We start from the raw sequence: 23,365 nt of genomic DNA on the forward strand, positions 1-23,365 counted from the left end.
ATCTGCCTGCCAATGCAGGAGACTCCAGTTCGATCCCTGGGTGGGGAAGATCCCCTGGAGAAGGAAATGGCAACCCACTCCAGTATTCTTGCCTGGGAAATCCCATGGACAGAGGAGTCTGGTGGGCTACAGTCCATGGGGTCACAAAGAATTGGACACAAGTTAGCAACTGAACAACAAGAACCTAACTTAGCAGGTGCCTTGTTCCATGCTGCAGAACTCTCTCCTGTCATAAAGATAGGATAAGTTTGTTTTTCCTCTGGATAAAGACAATTAGCTAACACAGTTGGTTAGTCCAATTACCTGGTGAAGTTAGGATGAACTTTTTGTGACAAATGATGCTATCACATCTTCTTATCTGAGAACGAGTTATTGTTTATCTTGAGAACAAGTATGTAAACACTTGTATCTGCTTATCTAATATTACAGGTTAGGACTTTCAGTCTGCAGTCTCTTAGCAGATTGCCTGTGATGGACATCACTTTCTGGTTTAATACTTATTTAATAGTAAAACTGTTTCCTTCTTCTACTACCTTTGTGGAGAGGACTTCTGGGTTGTAAGATGATGTCATTTTAAATTATATTACTCAACACTACCCACTAGCAAAAGAGCATTGACTTAAGCCATTTTCAACTTGAGAGGAAAACATCTCAGCTTGAAATTTAAGTGGCTGAAAGTGAAGTCACTCAGTCGTGTCCGACTCTTTGCGACCCCATGGACTGTAGCCTACCAGGTTCCTCCGTCCATGGGATTTTCCAGGCAAGAAAACTGGAGTGGGTTGCCATTTCCTTCTCCATCATTGATGACACATTAACTTAAAATAGCAAAGAAGCGGTAGGGTCCATGGGACACCAAAGGGACTTTCCTGATCCAGCAAGATCTCACTTGCCGCGGAGCAGCTAAACCCATGTGCACCACAACTTCTGAGCCCGAGTGCTGCAAATACTGAAGCCAGGCGCCTAGAGCCAGTGCTCCGCAACAAGAGAAACCACTGTAAGGAGAAGCCCTAGCCCAGCAAGGAACACCCAGAGCAGCAGAAAATACATTTTTAAAATTAAAAAGAAAATAAAGAAAATTCTGAAGAAGAGGATCATGCCCTGTTGGGCAGAAAAACAGTGGGACAGAAGCCAGATCCTGATTCCTCTAGGCCCCGCCCTGTCGGCCCCGCCCTCTTGCTTTCAGTTCAGTCCCTGATACCGCCTACGCCCCGCCCCTCGCCGGCCCCGCCCTCGCTCCGCCTGCGCAGGCGCAATTTCCCGCAAACCCGGAAGCGGAGGGAGGGGCGCAGCCCTTGGTTTTTCTGTCACGACTGGGTATTTTAGACGCCCCTCACGCCCCCGATCCGCCACATCCAAGGTTCAGGGGTCGTCAATTACGTTAAGATCCCCTTCATCCACTCGTCCGCCCTCGGTAAGTCTCGGCATTATCGCGATACTTTCAAGGCCTAACAGCTCCGCGGCGGATCGGAGGTCCTCGTCTATTTCGAGTTAAAATCGCTCTATAAAGCGGGTCTCCTCACTGGCCTTTCAGCCTTGGGTCCAGGTGACGCCTCTTGCCTGCTTGAAGTGCCTGCAGTGACCTCCACAGGCTCCGATCCTCCCTCTCTCTCTGTCTCTCTCAGCCGCGCTGTGCAAAGCTCTCACTTCCGGGGTGGATTCTCTTCTGCCGCTTGGCCATGTATACCCGGAGGCCACATCTTCTCCTCTGCCTCGGGGTCGTGCAGACATCACCCCTCTCCTGACAGCTTCCATATCTACGTAGCCTCAGGAGTCGGCCCCTTCCCTCCGTAGTCATCCTTTGCACTTTGCACTCACCGCGTTGGAGTTCTCTGCCCCACGCGCTGAAAGAGGTGACACGCACCCATTTGATTACATTCTTTGTGTTTCTTCTGCACAAAACGCATCCCACTGTCTGTGCTTGTCGCGGTGTGTTTACATTCCCGAAGCCCCACTGGAAAATGCATTTCGTGGGTAGGGGACATCTCCCTATCTCTTCCGTACCTGTGAATGTACAGGGTAGGGGATGAGAAAGACCGACAGAGAAAGGAAGAGTGAAAAAGAGAGGCTGAAATAGACGATGGACCAGGTGGATGTGGAGATACAGTCAGAGCAAAAGAGTGAGTCAGAAGAAACCTAGGTAGAAAGGCGCCTTCAAAAAGACAAAGGGAAGCAAACTGGGTGAGAGAGACCTTGATCAGGGTAGATGTGGGAACCGCAAGGGGCAGGTACCTGGAACTGAGAGAATGAGGGGAAAATAAAAGTATCGGTGCCCTGGACAACAGAGAGAGTGGTCCTGGGACAGAAAGAGGGGGAAAGAGGCGACAAGGAAAGCAGAGGGGGAAACAGAGCAGGGACGAATTCTCTGGTCTTAATCCCTTCCATGTCTTCCCTTTGCCCTCAGGAGGAGAATCCAGACTCCACTGTAGGACTTTACAAAAGGGGGCTCCGGAGGTGGGGTGACCCTCCACAACTGGTCCAATCTGAGGGAAGATACAGGCCTTCCCATCCGAGGCTGACCAGACATTGTCCTGTCCAGCGAGGTGCTGTGATGTTGTGGAGGCCACTCCCTGTGGTTGAGTCCCATTTTCAAGCGGAGACTGAGTTGTGAGCTATCGGCAGCCAAACTCCTGGCTGTGGAGGAGTTTGTGTCTGAATCCTGAGAGGCAGACTGAGGAAGTTTGTTCTATGTAGTAACCTCTATGGGGTCTCTAATGAGTGCGAGGACCATTGACCCATAAGAGGTTAAAAGGAAGAATTTCGCAGACCATTTTGGGGGTAATCTGCTTTGTTTTAAGTGGGTGGATCTCATTATTACTGCCCAAGTTTTACTGTCATGTGGGTTCTGCCGGATACAGATGACATCTTAGAAATGTTTCCAAGATGGAAGATATTAGAGTCTCCGTGGAAAACGTGGATTGTTGGAGTCATCACTCTTGCATTAGGATGTTATGGCTGTGCCTGACTTTAGGGTGGGGTCTCCAAGAAGGAGGGCTTTCCTGATGGCTCGGACAGTAAAGAGTCTGCCTGCAGTGCGGGAGACCCAGGTTTGATCCCTGGGTCAGGAAGATCCCCTGGAGGACAGCATGGCAACCCACTCCAGGATTCTTGCCTGGAGAATCTCCATGGGCAGAGGAGCCTGGCAGACTCCAGTCTTTGGGGTCACAAAGAGTCCAACATGACTGAGCGACTAACACACACAGTCCAAGAAGGAATATACTGGATCCTGGGTTGGTGAGTGTCCTCCTGCCAGAACAAAAGCTATTGACATTTGGGATGTGCTGTGGGATCCTATGGCAGAGTGTGCACTCAGTAAGGGTTTCTGTCCTGTAATATTGTGGAGGGCCCACTGGGAGCTTATAGGAGTGTCTAGGGGACTGGGGTCAGGTGCTAGGGGTTTTCATTGGCAGGAAGGTGCTGGGGGCAGGTCTCTGGGCAGGAACCTGAAGGGGCTGTAAGTCAGGACAGGATGGCACTCTTCTGCCACTCCTCACCAGGAGGGTAGCATGATCTGAGGGAAAGTGTGGGAAAGCTCCCGTGCTGGGACTGTGTGCGGGAGTTGACTGTCCTGAGTCGCTCCTGAGACAGTGAACACAGAGGACTGTCTGTTCCACGAGGTCCTACCTGTGTGTGTGTTTGGGGCACAGGAAGGGGGTGTGTTGATCCCAAGCACTAAACGGCATATTCTTGACACTCAGGACTGTCTTCTCAAGATCAGTCTTTGCCTGAAGAAGAAACCTTGAAGAGGAGGAAGAAGAAAGAACAGGAGTCAGGCATGGCTCTTTCTCAGGTAAGGTCATATTCTCAGTGGATTCTCAGTCTGTCCTTCCTGAAATGCCCTTCTCTGGACTCACAAATCGTGTCTGACTCTGAAGTGTCCTGTCTGAGTCCTCTACGTGCACACTCACCTGGGGCCTTCCCTCAGGGCCTGTTGTCTCCACTTAGATCCCATCTCCCCATGACCTGGTGACCTGGCCCTTGTGAGCAGGCTCCCCTGGGCGCCATCCTGGGCAGGGCTTCTCACCCACGGGTTGTAGACGGGGTGTCTCAGTGCTGTAGGGAAGCAAAAATTGCTTAGGGCCCATCTGGATGTGCTGTCTGCTCTCTTGTCAACCAGGATGGAAGTCACGTTCTAATGTGTAGGAATGGTTGGAAAATTCTGGAAAAGGAAAGTAATAAGAGGAAACCAGCTCTGCCTGATTTAATAATGCATTCAAAGCTAAGCAAGTGAATCATGGTGTTTTTGGTTTCAAAATATTAATGATTCAGAATGCAGAAGAAAGTTCAGAAACAGACATCAGGGATTCAGGATGCTTCGTTCGATAATTGGCTTTAAAATGTGGAGTCAGTCTAAGTATCTAACAGGAGGTTTTAAAAAATTATTCTCAGTACATTCATCCCACAGGGATAATGGTATTCCTGTAAGGACTGCCTCCTAGCAGGTCTTTTAGGTAAAAAACAAAGACAGCGGAGCACAGAACTTTATCTTTGTCATCAGAGAGGCTATAGCCAAATTCTGGCTCCACCATTATTAATAAATTATTAAATTTTCTTTTAAGATCATGTGAGATATTTATTTATTTATATTTTTGTGGTCAAAATTCCAACAAAGCAGCGGCTTAACATCTTCTTCTCTGTCACCATGCCTCACGTCTCATTGAGGAACCACTGTTGTCAATTTTGTGGCAAGACTCAGCTCAAATTTTGTAACACTGCATTTCACATCATTATGAGATTTTTAGGAAAAATTCTTCAAGACATGTTTGTGGTAATCCTTTATTATGCACATTTTAAAAATGATCACGCATGTGGCTGGAAGTGGTTTTCACATTAGTAAACACAGATACACTTTGATCTTTACCAGGACATTCTCTTAATGAAGACACAAGGGACCTTTGCAGTTTTTTGTTGACGTAGAGAATGTGTCAGTGGGTACCTCTGAGCCTACTGACTTTTCAGCAGATGTCTGAGGATTTCTTGGGCATCTTAACATGTGACTGCTGGGACAAGAATGGCACATTTGGGACTGCCATGGTGGCCCAGTGGTAAAGAATCTGCCTGCTAATTCAGGATACATGGGACCTATCCCTGATCCAGGAAGGTCCCACATGCCTTGGAGCAACTAAGCCCATGCAACACAACTATTGAGCCTGTTCTCTGGAGCCTGGGAGCTGCTATTACTGAACCCATGAGCCCTAGAGCCTGTGCTTCTAAACAAAAGAAGCCATCACAATAAGACGCCTGTGCACTGCAACTGGAGAGTAGCCCCTACTCACCACAACTAGAGAAAAGCCTGTGCAGCAGTGAAAACCCAGCACAGCAAAAAAAAAGAATGGCGCATTTCATATTTTGATAGATTTTGTCAGATGTCCTCCCCTAAAGCTGCAAAGGTTCCATCCCCACTGCCAACCTCTGAGATTGCCTTCAATGTAAGCAAAGCTTGATACTGTATTCTTTTCATCTTCTGAAAATTTGGGGGGAAATCACAATCCTTTGTATCTCTGTTTTCCAACTACTTGTGAGTCAGTTTCATGCTTTTGTGGAAATAAAACATGATTTTCATACTTTGTTCAGTTCTCTTTTGATATCTTTTTTTTAACATATCTTTTAAAAAGCTATGTTTTGTAGTTGAATTCTTTATACATGTCCTGGTGTCTTTCCTAGTTTAGCATGTCTTTGCTGCTGCTGCTGCTAAGTTGCTTCAGTTGTGTCCGACTCGGTGCTACCCCATAGACAGCAGCCCACCAGGCTCCCCCATCCCTAGGATTCTCCAGGCAAGAATACTGGACTGGGTTGCCATTTCCTTCTCCAGTGCATGAAAGTGAAAAGTGAAAGTGAAGTCGCTCAGTCGTGTCCGACTCTTCGAGACCCAATGGACTGTAGCCCACCAGGCTCCTCCATCCATGGGATTTTCCAGGCAACAGTACTGGAGTGGGTTGCTTGATCTTGCTTGAGAAGGCCTCACCTGGCATAATTTAAAAACACTGTCTTCTATACAGTTCTAATCTTTCCTGTTTAAAATTATCTCTGTATTTCTTTTCATATTTTTCCATTATGGTTTATCACAGGATACTGAGTAGAGTTCCCTGTGCTCTATAGTAGGACTTTGTTGCTTATCCCTAAATCATCCAGTATTTCTTCAAAGGTCTATTGCTGTGATAAGTTCTTTTTTTTTTTTTCATTGAATCTGCTAGATTAATGTACAACATTAGTACATTTCCTTAATGTTGAATCATTTTTTAAAATTAGTGGAGTAAACTCCAGCTGACTTTTGTTAATGACTTCCCTGGTGGCTCAGGTGATAAAGAATCTGCCTGCAATGCAGGAGAACCGGGTTCAATCCCTGGATCAGGAAGATCCCCTGGAGGAGGGAATGGCTACTTACTCCAGTATTCTTGCCTGGAAAATCCCATGGAGAGAGGCGCCTGGGGGGCTCCAGTCCATGAGGTCACAAAGAATAGGACATGACTGAGTAACACTTTTCAAATACCTGAGTTAAATGGACAGATTTATGTTTCTGCATATATGTGGCCCCTGATTCTGCATATATGTGGATCCTGTCATGCTTGAAGACACTGTTCATGCTCTGGCTCCTCCAGGTACTGAATATCATGTAGTGTGTAAAACATAACCTGTATCTCCTCCATATGAACAATCCTGTGTTGGAAAATTTTCATCTGTGTATTTCTTTTATTGTCCTCACAAATGGGAAATCTATAGTGATTCAGTGGATTTGATATCCTTTGCTGGAAAAATATAATAAAACTGAAAAAGTGAAAGTGTTAGTCACTCAGTCATGTCCGACTCTACAACCCCATGGACTATAGTCTGCCAGGCTCTTCTGTCCATGGAATTCTCCAGGCAAGAATACTGGAGTAGGTAGCCTTTTCCTTCTCCAGGGTATCTTCCTGACCCAGGGATCAAACCCAGGTCTCCCACATTGCAGGCAGATTCTTTACTGTCTGAACCACCAGGGAAGCCCCATAAAATTAGGAACAAATAGTTACTCAAAATTACCTTACTCAAAACGATCCATCACCTCAACTGAATCAATCCTTACTGCCTCTTTCCTATTCACATCTTGTGTGAAGGTAAGAACTCTTCAGCTGTTCCCTCAGTGAAAATGTGTTTTTCATTTCAGGCACAGTTGACTTTCAAGGATTTGGCTATCGAATTCTCTCAGGAGGAGTGGGAATGCCTGGACCTTGCTCAGAGGGCCTTGTACAGGAACGTGATGGTGGAGATCTGTGGGTGAGGATCACTTCCCTCAAGGAGTCGGGATCTGCCCCAGTGAATCTCTGGGGAACCCCTGCCTTGCTTGGCTGAGACTAAAGCTGGGCTGACTCTGAAGTGAAACAGAGTTGAACCTTCCCCTTTCTTTAGATGATCACACACTCCATACTAGATTTTTTAAAAAAATATTTATATAATTTTTGGCTGTGCTGAGTCTTTGTTGCTGCATGTGCTTTTCTCTATTTGTAGTGCAAGGGCTTCTCACTCTGGTGGCTTCTCTCTTGTGGAGCACAGGCCCTAGGTCACAGGCTTCAGTAGTTGTGGCACGTGGGCTTAGTTGTTGTGGTTCCCCGGGTTCTGGAGTGCAGGCTCAGTAATTGTGGTGCACGGGCTTAGTTACTCCATAGCATGTGGAATCTTCCCAGACCAGGGATTGAACCCGTGTCTCTCACGTTGGCACGTGGATTCTTTACCACTGAGCCACTAGGGAAGCCCTCCATACTAGATTAGTAATGGCTCCGGAAGATGAGTAAAAACAAAATCTTATGGCAAACTTCTAAAAATAACTGATTCTGTACCCACTCTTACCCTGTACTTTTGATTTGGTAGTTCTTGGAAGACAGCTAGGTATCTTTTTAAAAAATACTCCTTAAACATTCAGAAAGAGACAGTCGGGAACAGATTTGTACAATATTTTTTTTTCCCTTTTCCTCTTAATATTTATTTGGCTGAGCTGGGTCTTGGTTGTAGCATGCGGGATTTTAGTTGTAGCATGTGGGATCTAGTTGCCCGACCAGAGATCAAACCCGGGTCCCCTGCATTGGGAGTGCAGAATTTTAGCCACTGGACCACCAGGGAAGTCCCAAAATATTTTTCTAGGCACGCTGATGTCCTCTCTCCTTAGAAGAAAAAAGGGCTGGTGGTGTACTAGAAAATCTACAGCCCATTAATGTTCCTCTCTTCTAAGCAGAAAACTCTCGTTTTGACCTGAATACTATTTCCATTTTGGAGTAAGCGAGAGAGCCCCAGAACGTGGAGAACAAGGTGAAAAAAGTGAATGCGTGGGGATGTATCATAGGCATGAACACCAGGAAGACCTCAGAAGGGCAGAGAGGAAGCCACACCATTAATAATGTTGGGGAAACTTCCCAGAAGTGGGGAAGTTCTATGGGAAAACAAATGTTTATCTCCTGTGAGCTCTCAAAGGAAAAATTTTTTTCCTTCCACTAAGTTCACCCTTCCAGTATCCAGCGGTGGTCCTCTTGTGCAAAGACCAAGGCAAAATCTTGATCATGGCCTATGACAGTCTTGTGTACTTTGATCTTGTGGGGTTCTGGGAGGGCTTTCTTCTTTGGTTTCTTCCTTTATGATTGCACTTGGTCTTCATTGCCACACAAGGGCTTTTCTCTAGTTGTGGTGGGCAGGGGCTACTCTTCCTTGTGGCGTGCAGCCTTGTCATTGCAGTGGCTTTTCTAGTTATGGAGCATAGGTTCTAGGGCACACGGGCTCAGTATTTGCAGCTCCTGGGCTCTAGAGCGTGGGCTCAGTAGTTGTTGGGCTTATTTGCTCCATGGCACATGGAATCTTAGTTCCCGGACCAGGGACTGAACCCATGTCCCCTACATTGTAAGGTGGATTCTTAACTGCTGGACCACCAGGGAAATCCCAGAGCTAGTGTCTTTATCCTTGTTGTTTAGTTGCTCAGTCATGTCCAATTCTTTGTGACCCCAAGGACTGCAGCACGCCAGGCTACCCTTTCTTCATTAACTCCTAGAATTTTCTCAAACTCATGTCCATTGAGTCGATGATGCCATCCAACCATCTCCTCCTCTGTTGTCCCCTTCTGCTGCCTTCTATCTTTCCCAGCATCAGGATCTTTTCCAATGAGTTGGCTGTTCCCATCAGGTGGCCTTAGTATTGGAGCTTCAGCTTCAACATCAGTCCTTCCAGTGAATATTCAGGGTTGATTTCCTTTAGGATTGACTGATTTGATCTTCTTGCTATAAAAGGGACTCTCAAGAGTCTTCTCCAGCACCACAGTTTGAAAGTATGAAAAGGCAAAAAGTGTCTTTATAGTCTTCCTCAAACTCTTTGTATCCTTATTGAACTGCTGCCTGGATGTATTCTCTATAATTAAAAGGGGGGAAATGGAAGTCTCCAGATATTATTCTAGAATTGTTTTCTATTTCTTCCTTAAATTCTGTCAATGTTTGCTTCATAGATTTTGGGGTTCTCTTGTTTAGGTGCCTATTTTCATAAGTGTTGTAATTTTTTGATGAGTTATTATCCTTTTTTAAACATATAATGGCCTTCTTTGTCCAGTAAAAAAAACTTTGACTTAGAGTCTATTTTGTCTGATATTAGCCTAGCACTCCAGGTCTCTCAGGTTACTGTTTTTGTGTGGAACTTGTATTAGCTTGCTTGGACTGCCCTAACAAAGTACCAAAGCTTGGGTGGCTTAAACACCAGGAATGTGTTTATTTATGGCTGTTTCACCTCCATAGGAAATTTAGGTGTAGCTTACCTTCATGAATTATCTCAGCTAGATCTTCTGGGTAACTTGCTGCAGCTCCTACATCAGCATTTGCAGCTTCACCTTGCACTTCTATGTCCTAGAGATGGCTTCTTTCTTTAAACCTCACAAGGCAACCTCAGCTAGCTTCAGACTTTTCTTCTGCAGCATCCGCTCTTCTTTCAGCCTTCTGAGAAGAGAGTCAGGGCCTTTGCTCTGGATTCAACTTTGGCCTAAGGGAATGTTGTGGCTGGTTTGTTCTTCTCTCCAGACCATTAATACTTTCTCCACATCAGCAACGTGACTTTTTCGCTTCCTTATCATTTGTGTGTTCACTGCAATAGCACTTTTAATTTCCTTCAAGAACTATTCCTCTGAGTTCACACCTTGGCTGTCTGGTGTGAGAGGCCTAGCTTTTAAGCCTGTCTCAGCTTTCAACATGTCTTTGTCACTGACTGTAATCATTTCTAGCTTTTGTTTTAAAGTTAAAGATGTGTGACTCTTCCTTTGGCTGGAAAGCTTAAAGGCCATTGTAGGGTTATTAGTTGACCCAATTTCAATATTTCTGTGTGTCAGAGAATAGAAATGTCCCAAGAGAGGGAGAGAGATGGTAGAACAGCCAGTCAGTGGAGCAATCCGAGCACAACACATTTATTAAGTTAGTTGTCTAGCTGTTGTTCAAGGGTCAACTGTATATATTTAGAAAAACCACTTTTATTTATTTATTTGTTTTTGGCTGTGCTGGGTCTTCATTGCTGTGTGGGTTTTCTTCTCTAGTTGCGGTGTGTGAGCTTCTCATTGTGCTTGCTTCTCTTGTTGCAAAGCACAGGCTCTAGGGCCTACAGGCTTTAATGGTTGCAGCACGTGGGCTCAGTATCAACTGTACATTTTCAAATTGTTTTGTTAGTAGTTGTCTTGGGAATTACAGATAAAAATCTTACTTTAAACAATGTAGTTAAATTAATACCAACTTAATTTCAATAGTATACAAGAACCGTGTTCCTTTTATATTGTCTCTCCCTCCTTGCTTGTTATTATCCCAAACTAGATCTCCATACATTGTCTGTCCATCAGCGTAGATGCAAAATTACTGTTGTATGTTGTCTTTTAAGTCAATAGGGGAAAAAGAGAAGTTACACACCAAAAGTATTTATTAATATTGACCTTATATTTGGCTATGTAAGTATCACTTATCATTTTTTTATAGGATGAGTCTGCTGGCAACAGACTCTCTGTTTTTGTTTCCTTGGCAATGTCCTAATTTTTCCTTTACTTATTTTTAGGTGTATATTTAACTTTTTTAAAACTTTATTTATTTTTAATTGAAGGATAATTGCTTTACAATTGTATTGGTTTCTGCCATACATCAACATGAATCAGCCATAGGTAATTTTTCCTTTATTTTTAAAGAATAGTTTAGACGTACATAGAATTCTTGATAGACAGTTACTTTTCTTAGCAGTTTTAAAATCTCTTCCCATTACCTTCTGACTTCAAATATGAGACACCTATTTGTCTGTTGTCAATCTGTGTGTGCACTGGTGTGGTAGTCAAAGGATACAGTTGCAGGGATTATATAAGTTTACACAGTGTGAACAATCTGGTTATAGTGTGAGAGTAGGCTTCACTTGAAATAATTTGAAGTGCATGTATCTTTTATTAAAGAATTCTATTAGCTTTCTATTCTTAAACATTTATAGAGTTTGATAGAGAAGTTTTTATCTCTTCAATATTACTTTTAGTGTAACATTCACCTTCCAACTCTAGTTAATATGAAGGCTGTGGTTATCTTTCATATACCTCCATTAGGTTCATGACCAAGGAATTATTACAGAAGAAGTATATTAATAACAGAGAATTATACCAACCAGTGGTCTTGGGAAGATTCGGAAACCATGGTATTGAAGAATCTGACTTCAGTGAAGTCTGGGGAAATACCTTTGAATTTGAGAATAAGTGTGGATATGCAGGAAGAAATTCCAAAGGAACACTTATGGCAAATAACATAAATCTCACTGGTAGAAAAGGTGAACAAGATAGCAAACCTAGGATTGATTTGCCTTTAAAACCAAGTGTTTCTTTATCACATGAAAAGATGCTCAGTTTCTTTAAGAAAAAGTACATGTCAGTTTTTAAAAAACAGGAAGTCATTTGTAAAGAATTTGTTAAAAATAAAAAATGGCACAGTTTATGCAGGAAGCAAGTATACAAAATGTTTTGAAAATAGAATTGGATTAAGCTTTCAGTCACATCTGACGGAATGGTAGAGATTTCAAACTGAAGAGAAAATTTATGAGTGTAATTAAGTAGAAAAGTCTATCAAAACTTGTTCCTCAATTTTATCACTTCAAAGATTTCCTCCTAGTGTCAAAACCAACATTTCTAATAAATATGGAAAGGTCTTATGTATCCTTCATTACATACACAGCAGCAGAAAACCAACATTAGAGGAAAACTGTACAAATGTAATGACTGTGGAAAGACTTTTAGCCATCATTCAGATCCTTGTTAGCCATCAGAGAATTCATTCTGAGCAGAGACCTTACAAATGTAATGAGTGCAGTAAAGCATTTAAACAATTCTCAAACCTCACAAGACATCAGAGAATCCATATTGGAGAGAAACCATATAAATGTAATATATGTGACAAGGTCTTTAATTGAAATTCCCACCTTACAAATCACTGGAGAATTCATACGGAAGAGAAACCACACAAATGCAATGAATGTGGCAAGGCATTTACCAAATGTTCAGAACTTTGGCTTCATGAGCGAATTCACACTGGAGAGAAACCTTACAAATATAATGAGTATGGCAAGAGTTTTACCAAACGTTCATATCTTTGGGATCATGAGAGAATTCATACTGGAGAGAAACCATACAAATGTGTTGAATATGGTAAGGTTTTTAGGCAGTGGTCTACCCTCAGGATTCACCAAAGAATTCATACCGGTGAGAAACCTTATAAATGTAAGGAGAGTGGCAAAGCTTTTAAGCAGTGCTCACACTTGACTAAGCATCAGAACGTACATCCTGGAAAGAAGCCACACAAATGTACTGTGTGTGGCAAGGCTTTCATCCACATTTCAAGTCTGGTGAAACATCAGAAAATTCATACTGAAGAAAAACCATATAAATGTAACGAATGTGGTAAGGCTTTCATCCAATGTTCAAGTCTTACAGAACAGCAGAGCATCCACACTGGTGAGAAACCTTACAAGTGTAATGAGTGTGGCAAAACCTTCACCGTGTGTTCAAGCCTAATGAAACATAAAAGGAACCATGCCAGAGAGAAACCTTACAAATGTCATGAGTGTGACAAGGCCTATACAAAATTTGTACAACTTACTAGACATCAGAAAATAATTACCAAAAAGAAACACGTTGAATCTAATATACTTGATAATGCTTTTAGTCAGAGCTCAAGCTTGGAGGCTCATCAGAGAATTCATGGTAGAGAGGAACCTTACAAATGTAATGAATGTGGTAAATCCTTTAACTGGGGTTCGCATCTCACCAGACATCAGAGGATCTATATGGGAGAGAAACCTTATAAATGTAACATATGCAGCAAGGCCTTTAGTCAAAACTCAAACTTTAGAATTCATCAGAGAATTCATACTGGAGAGAAACCTTACAAATGTAATGAGTGTGGCAAAGCCTTTAAACAGTACTCAAGCCTCACTCGACATCAGAATATACATCCTGAAGAGAAGCCACACAAATGTAATGTGTGTGATAAGGCCTTTATCAAATGCTCAAACCTTTGGGGTCATGAGAGAACGCATACCAGAGAGAAGTCATACAAGTGTACTGAATGTGGCAAGGGCTTTGGACAATGGTCTGACTTTCAGTTCAGTTCAGTCGCTCAGTCATGTCCGATGCTGAGCGACCCCATGAATTGCAGCACGCCAGGCCTCCCTGTCCGTCACCAACTCCCAGAGCACACTCAAACTCATGTCCATCGAGTCAACAATGCCATCCAGCCATCTCATCCTCTGTCATCCCCTTCTCCTCCTGCCCCCAATCCCTCCTAACATCAGACTCTTTTCCAATGAGTCAACTCTTCTCATGAGGTAGCCAAAGTATTGGAGTTTCAGCTTTAGCATCAGTCCTTCCAAAGAACACCCAGGACTGATCTCGTTCAGAATGGAGTGGTTGGATCTCCTTGCAGTCCAAGGGACTCTCAAGAGTCTTATCCAACACCACAGTTCAAAAGCATCAATTCTTTGGCATGCAGCTTTCTTCACAGTCCAACTCTCACATCCATACATGACCACTGGAAAAACCATAGCCTTGACTAGACGAACCTTTGTTGGCAAAGTAATGTCTCTGCTTTTGAATATGCTATCTAGGTTGGTCATAACTTTCCTTCCAAGGAGTAAGCGTCTTTTAATTTCATGGCTGCAGTCACCATCTGCAGTGATTTTGGAGCCCAGAAAAATAAAGTCTGACACTGTTTCCTCTGTTTCCCTATCTATTTCCCATGGAGTGATGTGATCAGATCCCATGATCTTCGTTTTCTGAATGTTGAGCTTTAAGCCAACTTTTTCACTCTCCACTTTCACTTTCATCAAGAGGCTTTTTAGTTCCTCTTCACTTTCTGCCATAAGGGTGGTGTCATCTGCATCTGAGGTTACTGATATTTCTCCAGGCAATCTTGATTCCAGCTTGTGCTTCTTCCAGCCCAGCGTTTCTCATGATGTACTCTGCATAGACATTAAATAAGGAGGGTGACAATATACAGCCTTGACACACTCCTTTTCCTATTTGAAACCAGTGTGTTGTTCCATGTCCAGTTCTAACTGTTGCCTCCTGACCTGCATACAGGTTTCTCAAGAGGCAGGTCAGGTGGTCTGATATTCCCATCTCTTTCAGAATTTCCCACAGTTTATTGTGATCCACACAGTCAAAGCTTTGGCATAGTCAATAAAGCAGAAATAGATGTTTTTCTGGAACTCTCTTGCTTCTTTGATGATCCAGCGCATGTTGGCAATTTGATCTCTGGTTCCTCTGCCTTTTCTAAAACCAGCTTGATCATCTGGAAGTTCATGGTTCACATATTGCTGAAGCCTGGCTTGGAGAATTTTGAGCATTACTTTACTAGCGTGTGAGATGAGTGCAATTGTGTGGTAATTTGAGCATTCTTTGGCATTGCCTTTCTTTGGGATTGGAATGAAAACTGACTTTTCCAGTCCTGTGGCCACTGCTGAGTTTTCCAAATATACTGGCATATTGAGTGCAGCACTTTCACAGCATCATCTTTCAGGATTTGGAATAGCTCAACTGGAATTCCATCACCTCCACTAGCTTTGTTCATAGTGATTCTTTCTAAAGTCCACTTGACTTCACATTCCAGGATGTCTGGCTCTAGGTGAGTGATCACACCATCGTGATTATCTGGGTCATGAAGATCTTTTTTGTACAGTTCTTCTGTGTATTCTTGCCACCTCTTCTTGATATCTTCTGCTTCTGTTAGGTCCATACCATTTCTGTCCTTTATCGAGCCCATCTTTGCATGAAATGTTCCCTTGGTATCTCTAATTTTCTTGAAGAGGTATCTAGTCTTTCCCATTCTGTTGTTTTCCTCTATTTCTTTGCATTGATCGCTGAGGAAGGCTTTCTTATCTCTCCTTGCTATTCTTTGGAACTCTGCATTCAGATGCTTATATCTTTCCTTTTCTCCTTTGCTTTCGCTTGCTGAGCGCCAAAGAATTGATGCTTTTGAACTGTGGTGTTAGAGAAGACTCTTGAGAGTCCCTTGGACTGCAAGGAGATCCAACCACTCCATTCTGAAGGAGATCAGCCCTGGGATTTCTTTGGAAGGAATGATGCTAAAGCTGAAACTCCAGTACTTTGGCCACCTCAGGCGATGAGTTGACTCACTGGAAAAGACTCTGATGCTGGGAGGGATTGGGGGCGGGAAGAGAAGGGGACGACAGAGGATGAGATGGCTGGATGGCATCACTGACTCGATGGACGTGAGTCTCAGTGAACTCTGGGAGTTGGTGATGGACAGGGAGGCCTGGTGTGCTGTGATTCATGGGGTCAAAAAGAGTTGGACACGACTGAGTAACTGATCTGATCTGATCTCTTCTTTTCACAGCTATTTGTAAGGCTCCCCAGATAACCATTTTGCTTTTTTGCACTTCTTTTCCATGGGGATGGTCTTGATCCCTGTCTCCTGTACAATGTCACGAACCTCCGTCCATAATTCATCAGGCACTCTATCTATCAGATCTAGTCCCTTATATCTATTTCTCACTTCCACTGTATAATCATAAGGGATTTGATTTAGGTCATACCTGAATGGTCTAGTGGTTTTCCCTACTTTCTTCAATTTCAGTCCGAATTTGGCAATAAGGAGTTCATGATCTGAGCCACAGTCAGCTCCTGGTCTTGTTTTTGCTGACTATATAGAGCTTCTCCATCTTTGGCTGCAAAGGATATAATCAATCTGATTTCGGTGTTGACCATCTGGTGATGTCCATGTGTAGAGTCTTCTCTTGTGTTGTTGGAAGAGGGTGTTTGCTGTGACCAGTGCGTTCTTTTGGCAAAACTCTATTAGCCTTTGCCCTGCTTCATTCCATATTCCAAGGCCAAATTTGCCTGTTACCCCAGGTGTTTCCTGACTTCCTACTTTTGCATTCCAGTCCCCTATAATGAAAAGGACATCTTTTTGGGGGTGTTAGTCTAAAAGGTCTTGTAGGTCTTCATAGAACCATTCAAATTCAGCTTCTTCAGCGTTACTGGTTGGGGCATAGGCTTGGATTACCATGATATTGAATGCTTTGCCTTGGAAACGAACAGATCATTCTGTCGTTTTTGAGATTGCATCCAAGTACTGCATTTCGGACTCTTTTGTTGACCATGATGGCTACTCCATTTCTTCTAAGGGATGCCTGCCCACAGTAATAGATATAATGGTCATCTGAGTTAAATTCACCCATTCTGATCCATTTTAGTTCCCTGATTCTTAGAATGTCGACGTTCACTCTTGCCATCTCCTGTTTGACCACTTCCAATTTGCCTTGATTCATGGACCTGACATTCCAGGTTCCTATATGGCATTGGACCTTGCTTCTATCACCAGTCACATCCACAACTGGGTATTGTTTTTGCTTTGGCTCCATCCCTTCATTCTTTCTGGAGTTATTTCTCCACTGATCTCCAGTAGCATACTGGGCACCTACCGACCTGGGGAGTTCCTCTTTCAGTATCCTTTCATTTTGCCTTTTTATACTGTTCATGGGGTTCTCAAAGCAAGAACACTGAAGTGGTTTGCCGTTCCCTTTCCACGGGAGCACATTCTGTCAGACCTCTCCACCATGACCCTCCCGTCTTGGGTGGCCCCACAGGGCATGACTTAGTTTCATTGAGTTAGACAAGGCTGTGGTCCGTGTGATTAGATTGACTAGTTTTCTGTGATTATGGTTTCAATGTGTCTGCCCTCTGATGTGCTCTCACAACACCTACTGTCTTACTTGGATTTCTCTTACCTTGGACATGGGCTATCTCTTCATGGCTGCTCCAGCAAAGCGCAGCCGATGCTCCTTACCTTGGACAAGGGGCCTGACTTTAGGATTCACCAGAGAATTCATACTGGAGAGAAAGCCTTAGAAATGTGTTGAATTGCGTAAATCACTTGATCCTTTTAAACAACAGACTTACAATTTATACTTGGGAGAACTAAGTGTCTAGTCCTAGATGAGTCAGCCTAAGATGTTAAATTCTTCACAATTATTAAAAGTCAAAATCATTTGAAATTTATAAAATGATGGGTGTTGGTAGAGCAAGGAGATCTTTGGAAATGTACCATTCATTCTTTTTAAAAATACTTTTATTATATGAAGTTTCTGGAAAAGGCTGTGTTACTATTGATGTCTTTCAACCCAAAGTTTAAAACTGATTGATACCCTCCTCCAGGGGATCTTCCCAACCTGGGATAAACCCAGGTCACATGCTTTGATTCCCTGGTGGCTCAGATAGTAAAGAGTCTGCCTGCACTGTGGGAGACCTGAGTTCGATCCCTGGGTCAGGAAGATCCCCTGGAGAAGGCAATGGCTACCCACTCCAGTATTCTTGCCTGAAAAATCCCAAGGATGGAGGAGCCTGGTGGGTTGCAGAAGAAGTGTGACATTCTTCACATTTAGGGTCATGAAGAGTCGGACAAGACTGAGCTACTTCTTTTTCACTTTTTTTTCATATGTTACCATCATGGGCTCTAGGAAGGGATCAGAAAGATAAAAAGGCCCACTTTTATCAGATGGAAGTGAAGTGTTGGTCGCTCAGTCATGTCTGACTTATTTGTGACCCTATGGACTGTAGTCTGCCAGGCTTTTCTGTCCATGGAACTCTCCAGGCAAGAATACTGGAGTGGGTAGCTATTCCCTTCTCCAGGGGATCTTCCTGACCCAGGGATTGAACCCAGGTCTCCTGCATTACAGGCAGATTCTTTACTGTCTGAGCCATCATGGGGATTGTTCATATTCATGTTTCTGGAAAGGACAAAGACACTGAATTTTAACATACAATATAGTGTTTCTGCGGAGAAGGCAATGGTACCCCACTCCAGTAATCCTGCCTGGAAAATCCCATGGATGGAGGAGCCTGGTAGGCTGCAGTCCATGGGGTCGCTGAGGGTTGGACACAACTGAGCGACTTCATTTTCACTTTTCACTTTCATGCATTGGAGAAGGAAATGGCAACCCACTCCAGTGTTCTTACCTGGAGAATCCCAGGGACGGGGGAGCCTGGTGGGCTGCTGTCTATGTGGTCACACAGAGTCGGACATGACTGAAGTGACTTAGCAGCAGCAGCAGCAGCAGCAGCAGCAGCAGCAGCAGCATAGTGTTTCTGAATGAGAGCACAGGGATGGGAGGAGAATATATATAAGACAATGATGTAAGTCATAATAATTCCAGATCCTCTTGTACAGGTTGCTATGACTGAGGACCCACTGGATTCTGAGAAACCAATGCTCTACCTGTCGAGTGTGAAACAGAGCAGCCATTAAGAGACTGAGATTTTCATGACAATAGGATGATATGTTAGTAGGGATTGCTTTATGTGGTAGAACTAATGGAGAGGAAATCACGGTCATCCTCTCTTTTCAAAGAAAATAACTGTTGTATGTCAAAGATGAGGGAAAAATTAGTCTTACTCTTAGTAACTAAAGAGAGCAGTTATCTGGGACATCCCTGGTGGTCCAGGGCTTCCCTGATGGCTCAGACTGTAAAGAATCCGCCTGCATTGCAGGAGACCTGGGTTCAGTCCCTGGGTTGGGAAGATCCCCTGGAGAATGGCATGGCAACCCACTGCAGTATTTTTGCTTGGGAATTCCATGGACAAGGAGCCTGGTGAGCTATAGTCCATGGAGTCACAAAGTGTCAGACATAACTGAGCAACTAACACCTCAAACTTCCCTGGTGGTCCAGTGGCTAAGACTCCTTGCTTCCAATGCAGGGGGCCCGGGTTTGATCCTTGGTCAGGGAACTAGATCCCACTTGCTGCAAAAACATCCCATAAATAAATTCAAAAAAGAGAGATCAGTTATCAGAGAGGAAAACTTAATCAAAACACCCAGAATGCTCTATGCATGTGTAAGATTCATGTATAACCACTATATCACTATGATACTATTTTATTCAGAATGTGTCATAGTTGTCAGGTTTTATTAATAAAATTTAATCATTGTAAAACTCTAAATGAAGTTTTTTCTACCTTATCAAGCCTATCCACTTCACTGTGGTACTTCATAACAAATACTAACAATACATCTGTAGACAGTCAAGATTGAAAGGCATCTGTAGCAATTTCTTTGCATGATGGAATCAAACAACATACAATCTTATGAATATATATTCATAACTTCCTTGAGTTTTTTTTTTCTTCCCTACACTCTACCCCTTGCATATTTATGTGGATATGAATAAATACCACAGCAGTACAACTTTAGACTATGGCTTCCCAGGTGGCGCTAGTGGTAAAGAACCCATCTGCCAATGCAGGAGATGTAAGAGATGTGGGTTTGATCCCTGGGTCAGGAAGATCCCCTGAAGAAGAAAATGGCAAGTATTCCTGCTTGGAGAATCCCATGGACAGAGGAGCCCAGTGGGCTACAGTCCATGGGGTCACAAAGAGTCAGATACAACTGAAGCGACTTAGCACGCATGCATTGCCCTCTTTAACGTTTGAAGTACTGTTTGTAAGTGTGCACCATATGATTGTACTTCAACATGGCCTTTTGTGTGTGTGTGTGTTCCTGTGTAAGACCCGTGGCTTGCACTGGCTTTGATTTGTGCTTAGACACTGAGTCATGTCCGGCTCTTTGTGACGCCATGGACTGTAGCCCACCAGGCTCCTCTGTCCATGGGATTCTCCAGGCAAGAATACTGGAGTGGGTTGCCATTTCCTTCTCCAAGGCCTTGATTTACCTGAGCGACTTCACTTTCACTTTTCACTTTCATGCATTGGAGAAGGAAATGGCAACCCACTACAGTGTTCTTGCCTGGATAATCCCAGGGGCAGAGGAGCCTAGTGGGCTGCCATCTATGGGGTCGCACAGAGTCAAAAATGACTGAAGCGACTTAGCAGCAGCAGCAACATTAATAGTGTAGCATACAGCTGAGGAATTGGGATGGGAAAACCCAACCTAGGGAACTTTCCTGGTGGTCCAGTGGTTAAGAATCCATCTGCCAATGCAGGGGAGGTGGGTTTGATCCCTCATCTGGGAAGATCCCACATGCCTTGGAGCAACTAAGCCATTCACCACAACTATTGAGCCTGCCCGCTGCAGCTACTGAGCCCTGTCCCGCAACTGCTGAAGCCTACGTGCCCTCGAGCCCTTGCACTGCAACAAGAGAAAAGCCTGCACAGCAACCAAGACCCAGCACAGCCATAAATAAATAATTGGTTTTTTTAAGGGAACTGAAAGCGAGCCTGCCTTACCATTTGCCCCAAAGGGAAACATCTTTATTTACCCGTAGAGCAAACAAATCTATCCACTGTCCCAGAGGGTGACTCTGTACCTTTTTCCCCAAAGCTGTTTTTCAGGGAAACAGGAAAAAAAACTATAAGGCCCATACATGAGAAATCCATAATTGTCTTCCAACAATGTCTGTGCCTTGTTTCTTTGCCATATTCACTGCTGGCAAATATTCCCACATGTACACCAGATGGTCGACTGTTCTTTTCTTCTGACACATAAGACCAGATCTATTCATTTGCCTCATTTGATTAAGTTTAATATCTACAGTATACTATGTTTCATGATGAGGCTTAATTCACCCCTACTCCAGCAATGTAGGGGGCTTCTCTGGTGGTTCAGACAATAAAGAATCTGTCTGCAATGCAGGAGACCTGTGTTTGATCCCTGGGTCAGGAAAATCCCATGGAGAATGGAATGGCAACCCACTCCAGTATTCTTGGAGAATTCCACATACAGAGGAGACTAATGGGCTACAGTCCATAGGGTCACAAAGAGTTGGACATGACTGAGCGACTGACACTTTCACATTTCATAGCAATGTAGGTTCCACATTCAACCAGCTGAAAAGCCCAAAACCCATTAGCATGGATTTTATTTTTTATTAAAAATCTTTTAAAGGGTGGCTTTTTTAAAAAGTTAATTCTCTATGGATTTTATTAATCCCAAATGGCCATTCACAAGTATAATCAACACATTGTGACTTTTTTTGGTCATGCCCTGCAGCTTGCAGGATCTTAGTTCCCCGACCAGGGATCAAACCTGCTGCCCGGCAGTGGAAGCGTGGAGTCTGAACTACTGGATTGCCAGGAAAGTTCCACTAGCATGTCGTTAGAAAGAGTTTTGATTTTCCCCTAAGTTTCTGCATTAACATTCTCAAGTGATGAATGCATAGACAATGGATTATTGTGCAAAAACTAACAATTTACATAATTCTGACTAAAAGTGACAGCTTTTGTATTCATTATCCACACAAAGTAGAGCCTGGGTGTCGTGGAGTCAAGGCTCATGAGCAGAAAGGGGCTGACAGTTGGAAAACACACAGAAATTAGGGCAGAAGTTTTCAGGAACAACTAAGTGGGATTATGAAAAACAAAATAAGGAACGTGAAGTACAGAGGAAAGGGTGTAAAAAGATACAATGGTGCTCACAAGAACAAGGAGGTTCTGGGTAGCTCTGGACTCAGCAGAGGATCTGGGAGACAGTTTCTTCCTAGGAATGTTTTGGACTCGTTGTGTCTGTGTAGGATGACAATGATGAAGCCACTGGTCCAGATTGTGAGCACAAAAAATACAACTTCAGGGACCGCTATCAGTGCTGCACACACTGAGCCTGTTTCTTTCTCATGATAATTAATAAAACAGTACCCTATGTCTCTGTGATGTTTGTCATGCTCCATCCGCTTAACATATACAACATATACATGGGAAAAATTAAATTTACAAATGTGTATTGGGTCCAGAAGAGGAAAATGCAAAAGCCAACATTTTGGGGGGCTTTAAGATCCTTTCAACAGGAGTTCATTGGGCTGATCGTAATGGCTTGGAAGACACTCAAGAGACACGGTGCTGATAGACATACCCCTGCCCACTGTATGAACATACAAAAGAAGCTTTCTTGCAAAATCACTGAAAACGTGTTTCAACCCAAAAGCTACTATTGCCTGAGAAACTCCTTTAGAGAAAATGACCAAGAAGTTGGCTATCGTCGGGTGTTTGCAAATCAAATCCATGGCCCTCATCCTGCATCCAGTGTGGTAAATGAATAGGTACTGATAAAGAAGGGAGAAATTGCCCAGAATTCCAATCATAGTCTGTGACAGGAAGATGATTCCTATTGCCACATCCCTGGGGGGAGATTCTGTCATTTGACATGTTTTCTTTGAAGTTATGGCAACAAACATTCCTCTAAGCAAAAAGACTCATTGAAGACTTTTGCCACCAAGTACTGAGTAATGGTACTTGTTGGCTCCTGATCAGTTGCCAAGACTTCGCAAGATGGAAAGAGATGGAGAGATAGCCTGTATATTTCAGTGGGAAAGTCATCAGTAAGGATGAAGTGAAGTTAACCTAGGGGAAACAGTGACAAGTGACAGCAAATGGAACCAAAGTGTAATACAACATAAAAAAACAGAATAGGCTGACATTTGCTAGACATGTTGCAGAAAAGAAAAGCCTCAGAGACTTCCCTGTGGTCCACTGGTTAAGACTTTGCCTTCTAGTGCAGGGGGTGCAGGTTCAATCCTTGGATGGGGACCTAATCCCACATGCCTCTAGGCCAAAAAACCAAAACATAAAACAGAAGCTATGTTGTATCAAATTCCATAAAGACTTTAAAAATGGTCCACATCCAAAAAAATCTTTTTAAGAAGTCTCTATCATTACCCACATCACATAACAAATGAATTCTGCATGGATTTCTCATCTCAGTTTTAAAGAGAAACAGTGTTTGTTTGTTTTTAGAAAAACAATATTTCCATGGTCTTGCAATTAAGATATATCCTAAACAGCTCAAAAAAATATTACCCATAGAGGTGAAATGACTATAGCTAATGTGAATAAAAACGATTTTTATCAAAACACACACACTGAGATACAACTTGTAACCAGAACAGAGAAGTCTTGCAGATGACACAA

At 43.3% G+C, this 23,365-nt stretch overlaps 1 protein-coding gene across 1 annotated transcript; it reads left to right on the plus strand.

Annotated features, from left to right (window-relative positions):
• The first annotated feature begins 1,251 nt into the window (after nucleotides 1-1,251).
• On the plus strand, nucleotides 1,252-22,111 carry LOC102279337 (zinc finger protein 665-like). Its single transcript, XM_070387052.1, is given in 4 exon segments — nucleotides 1,252-1,411; nucleotides 2,402-3,231; nucleotides 3,696-3,787; nucleotides 7,139-22,111. A coding segment is annotated over 1 exon segment (1,569 nt). The 5' UTR covers nucleotides 1,252-1,411; nucleotides 2,402-3,231; nucleotides 3,696-3,787; nucleotides 7,139-12,210; the 3' UTR covers nucleotides 13,780-22,111.
• The last annotated feature ends 1,254 nt before the right edge of the window (nucleotides 22,112-23,365 follow it).

The sequence above is a fragment of the Bos mutus genome, chromosome 18 (assembly GCF_027580195.1).
Source record: "Bos mutus isolate GX-2022 chromosome 18, NWIPB_WYAK_1.1, whole genome shotgun sequence".
NCBI classification, from domain to species: Eukaryota; Metazoa; Chordata; class Mammalia; order Artiodactyla; family Bovidae; genus Bos; species Bos mutus.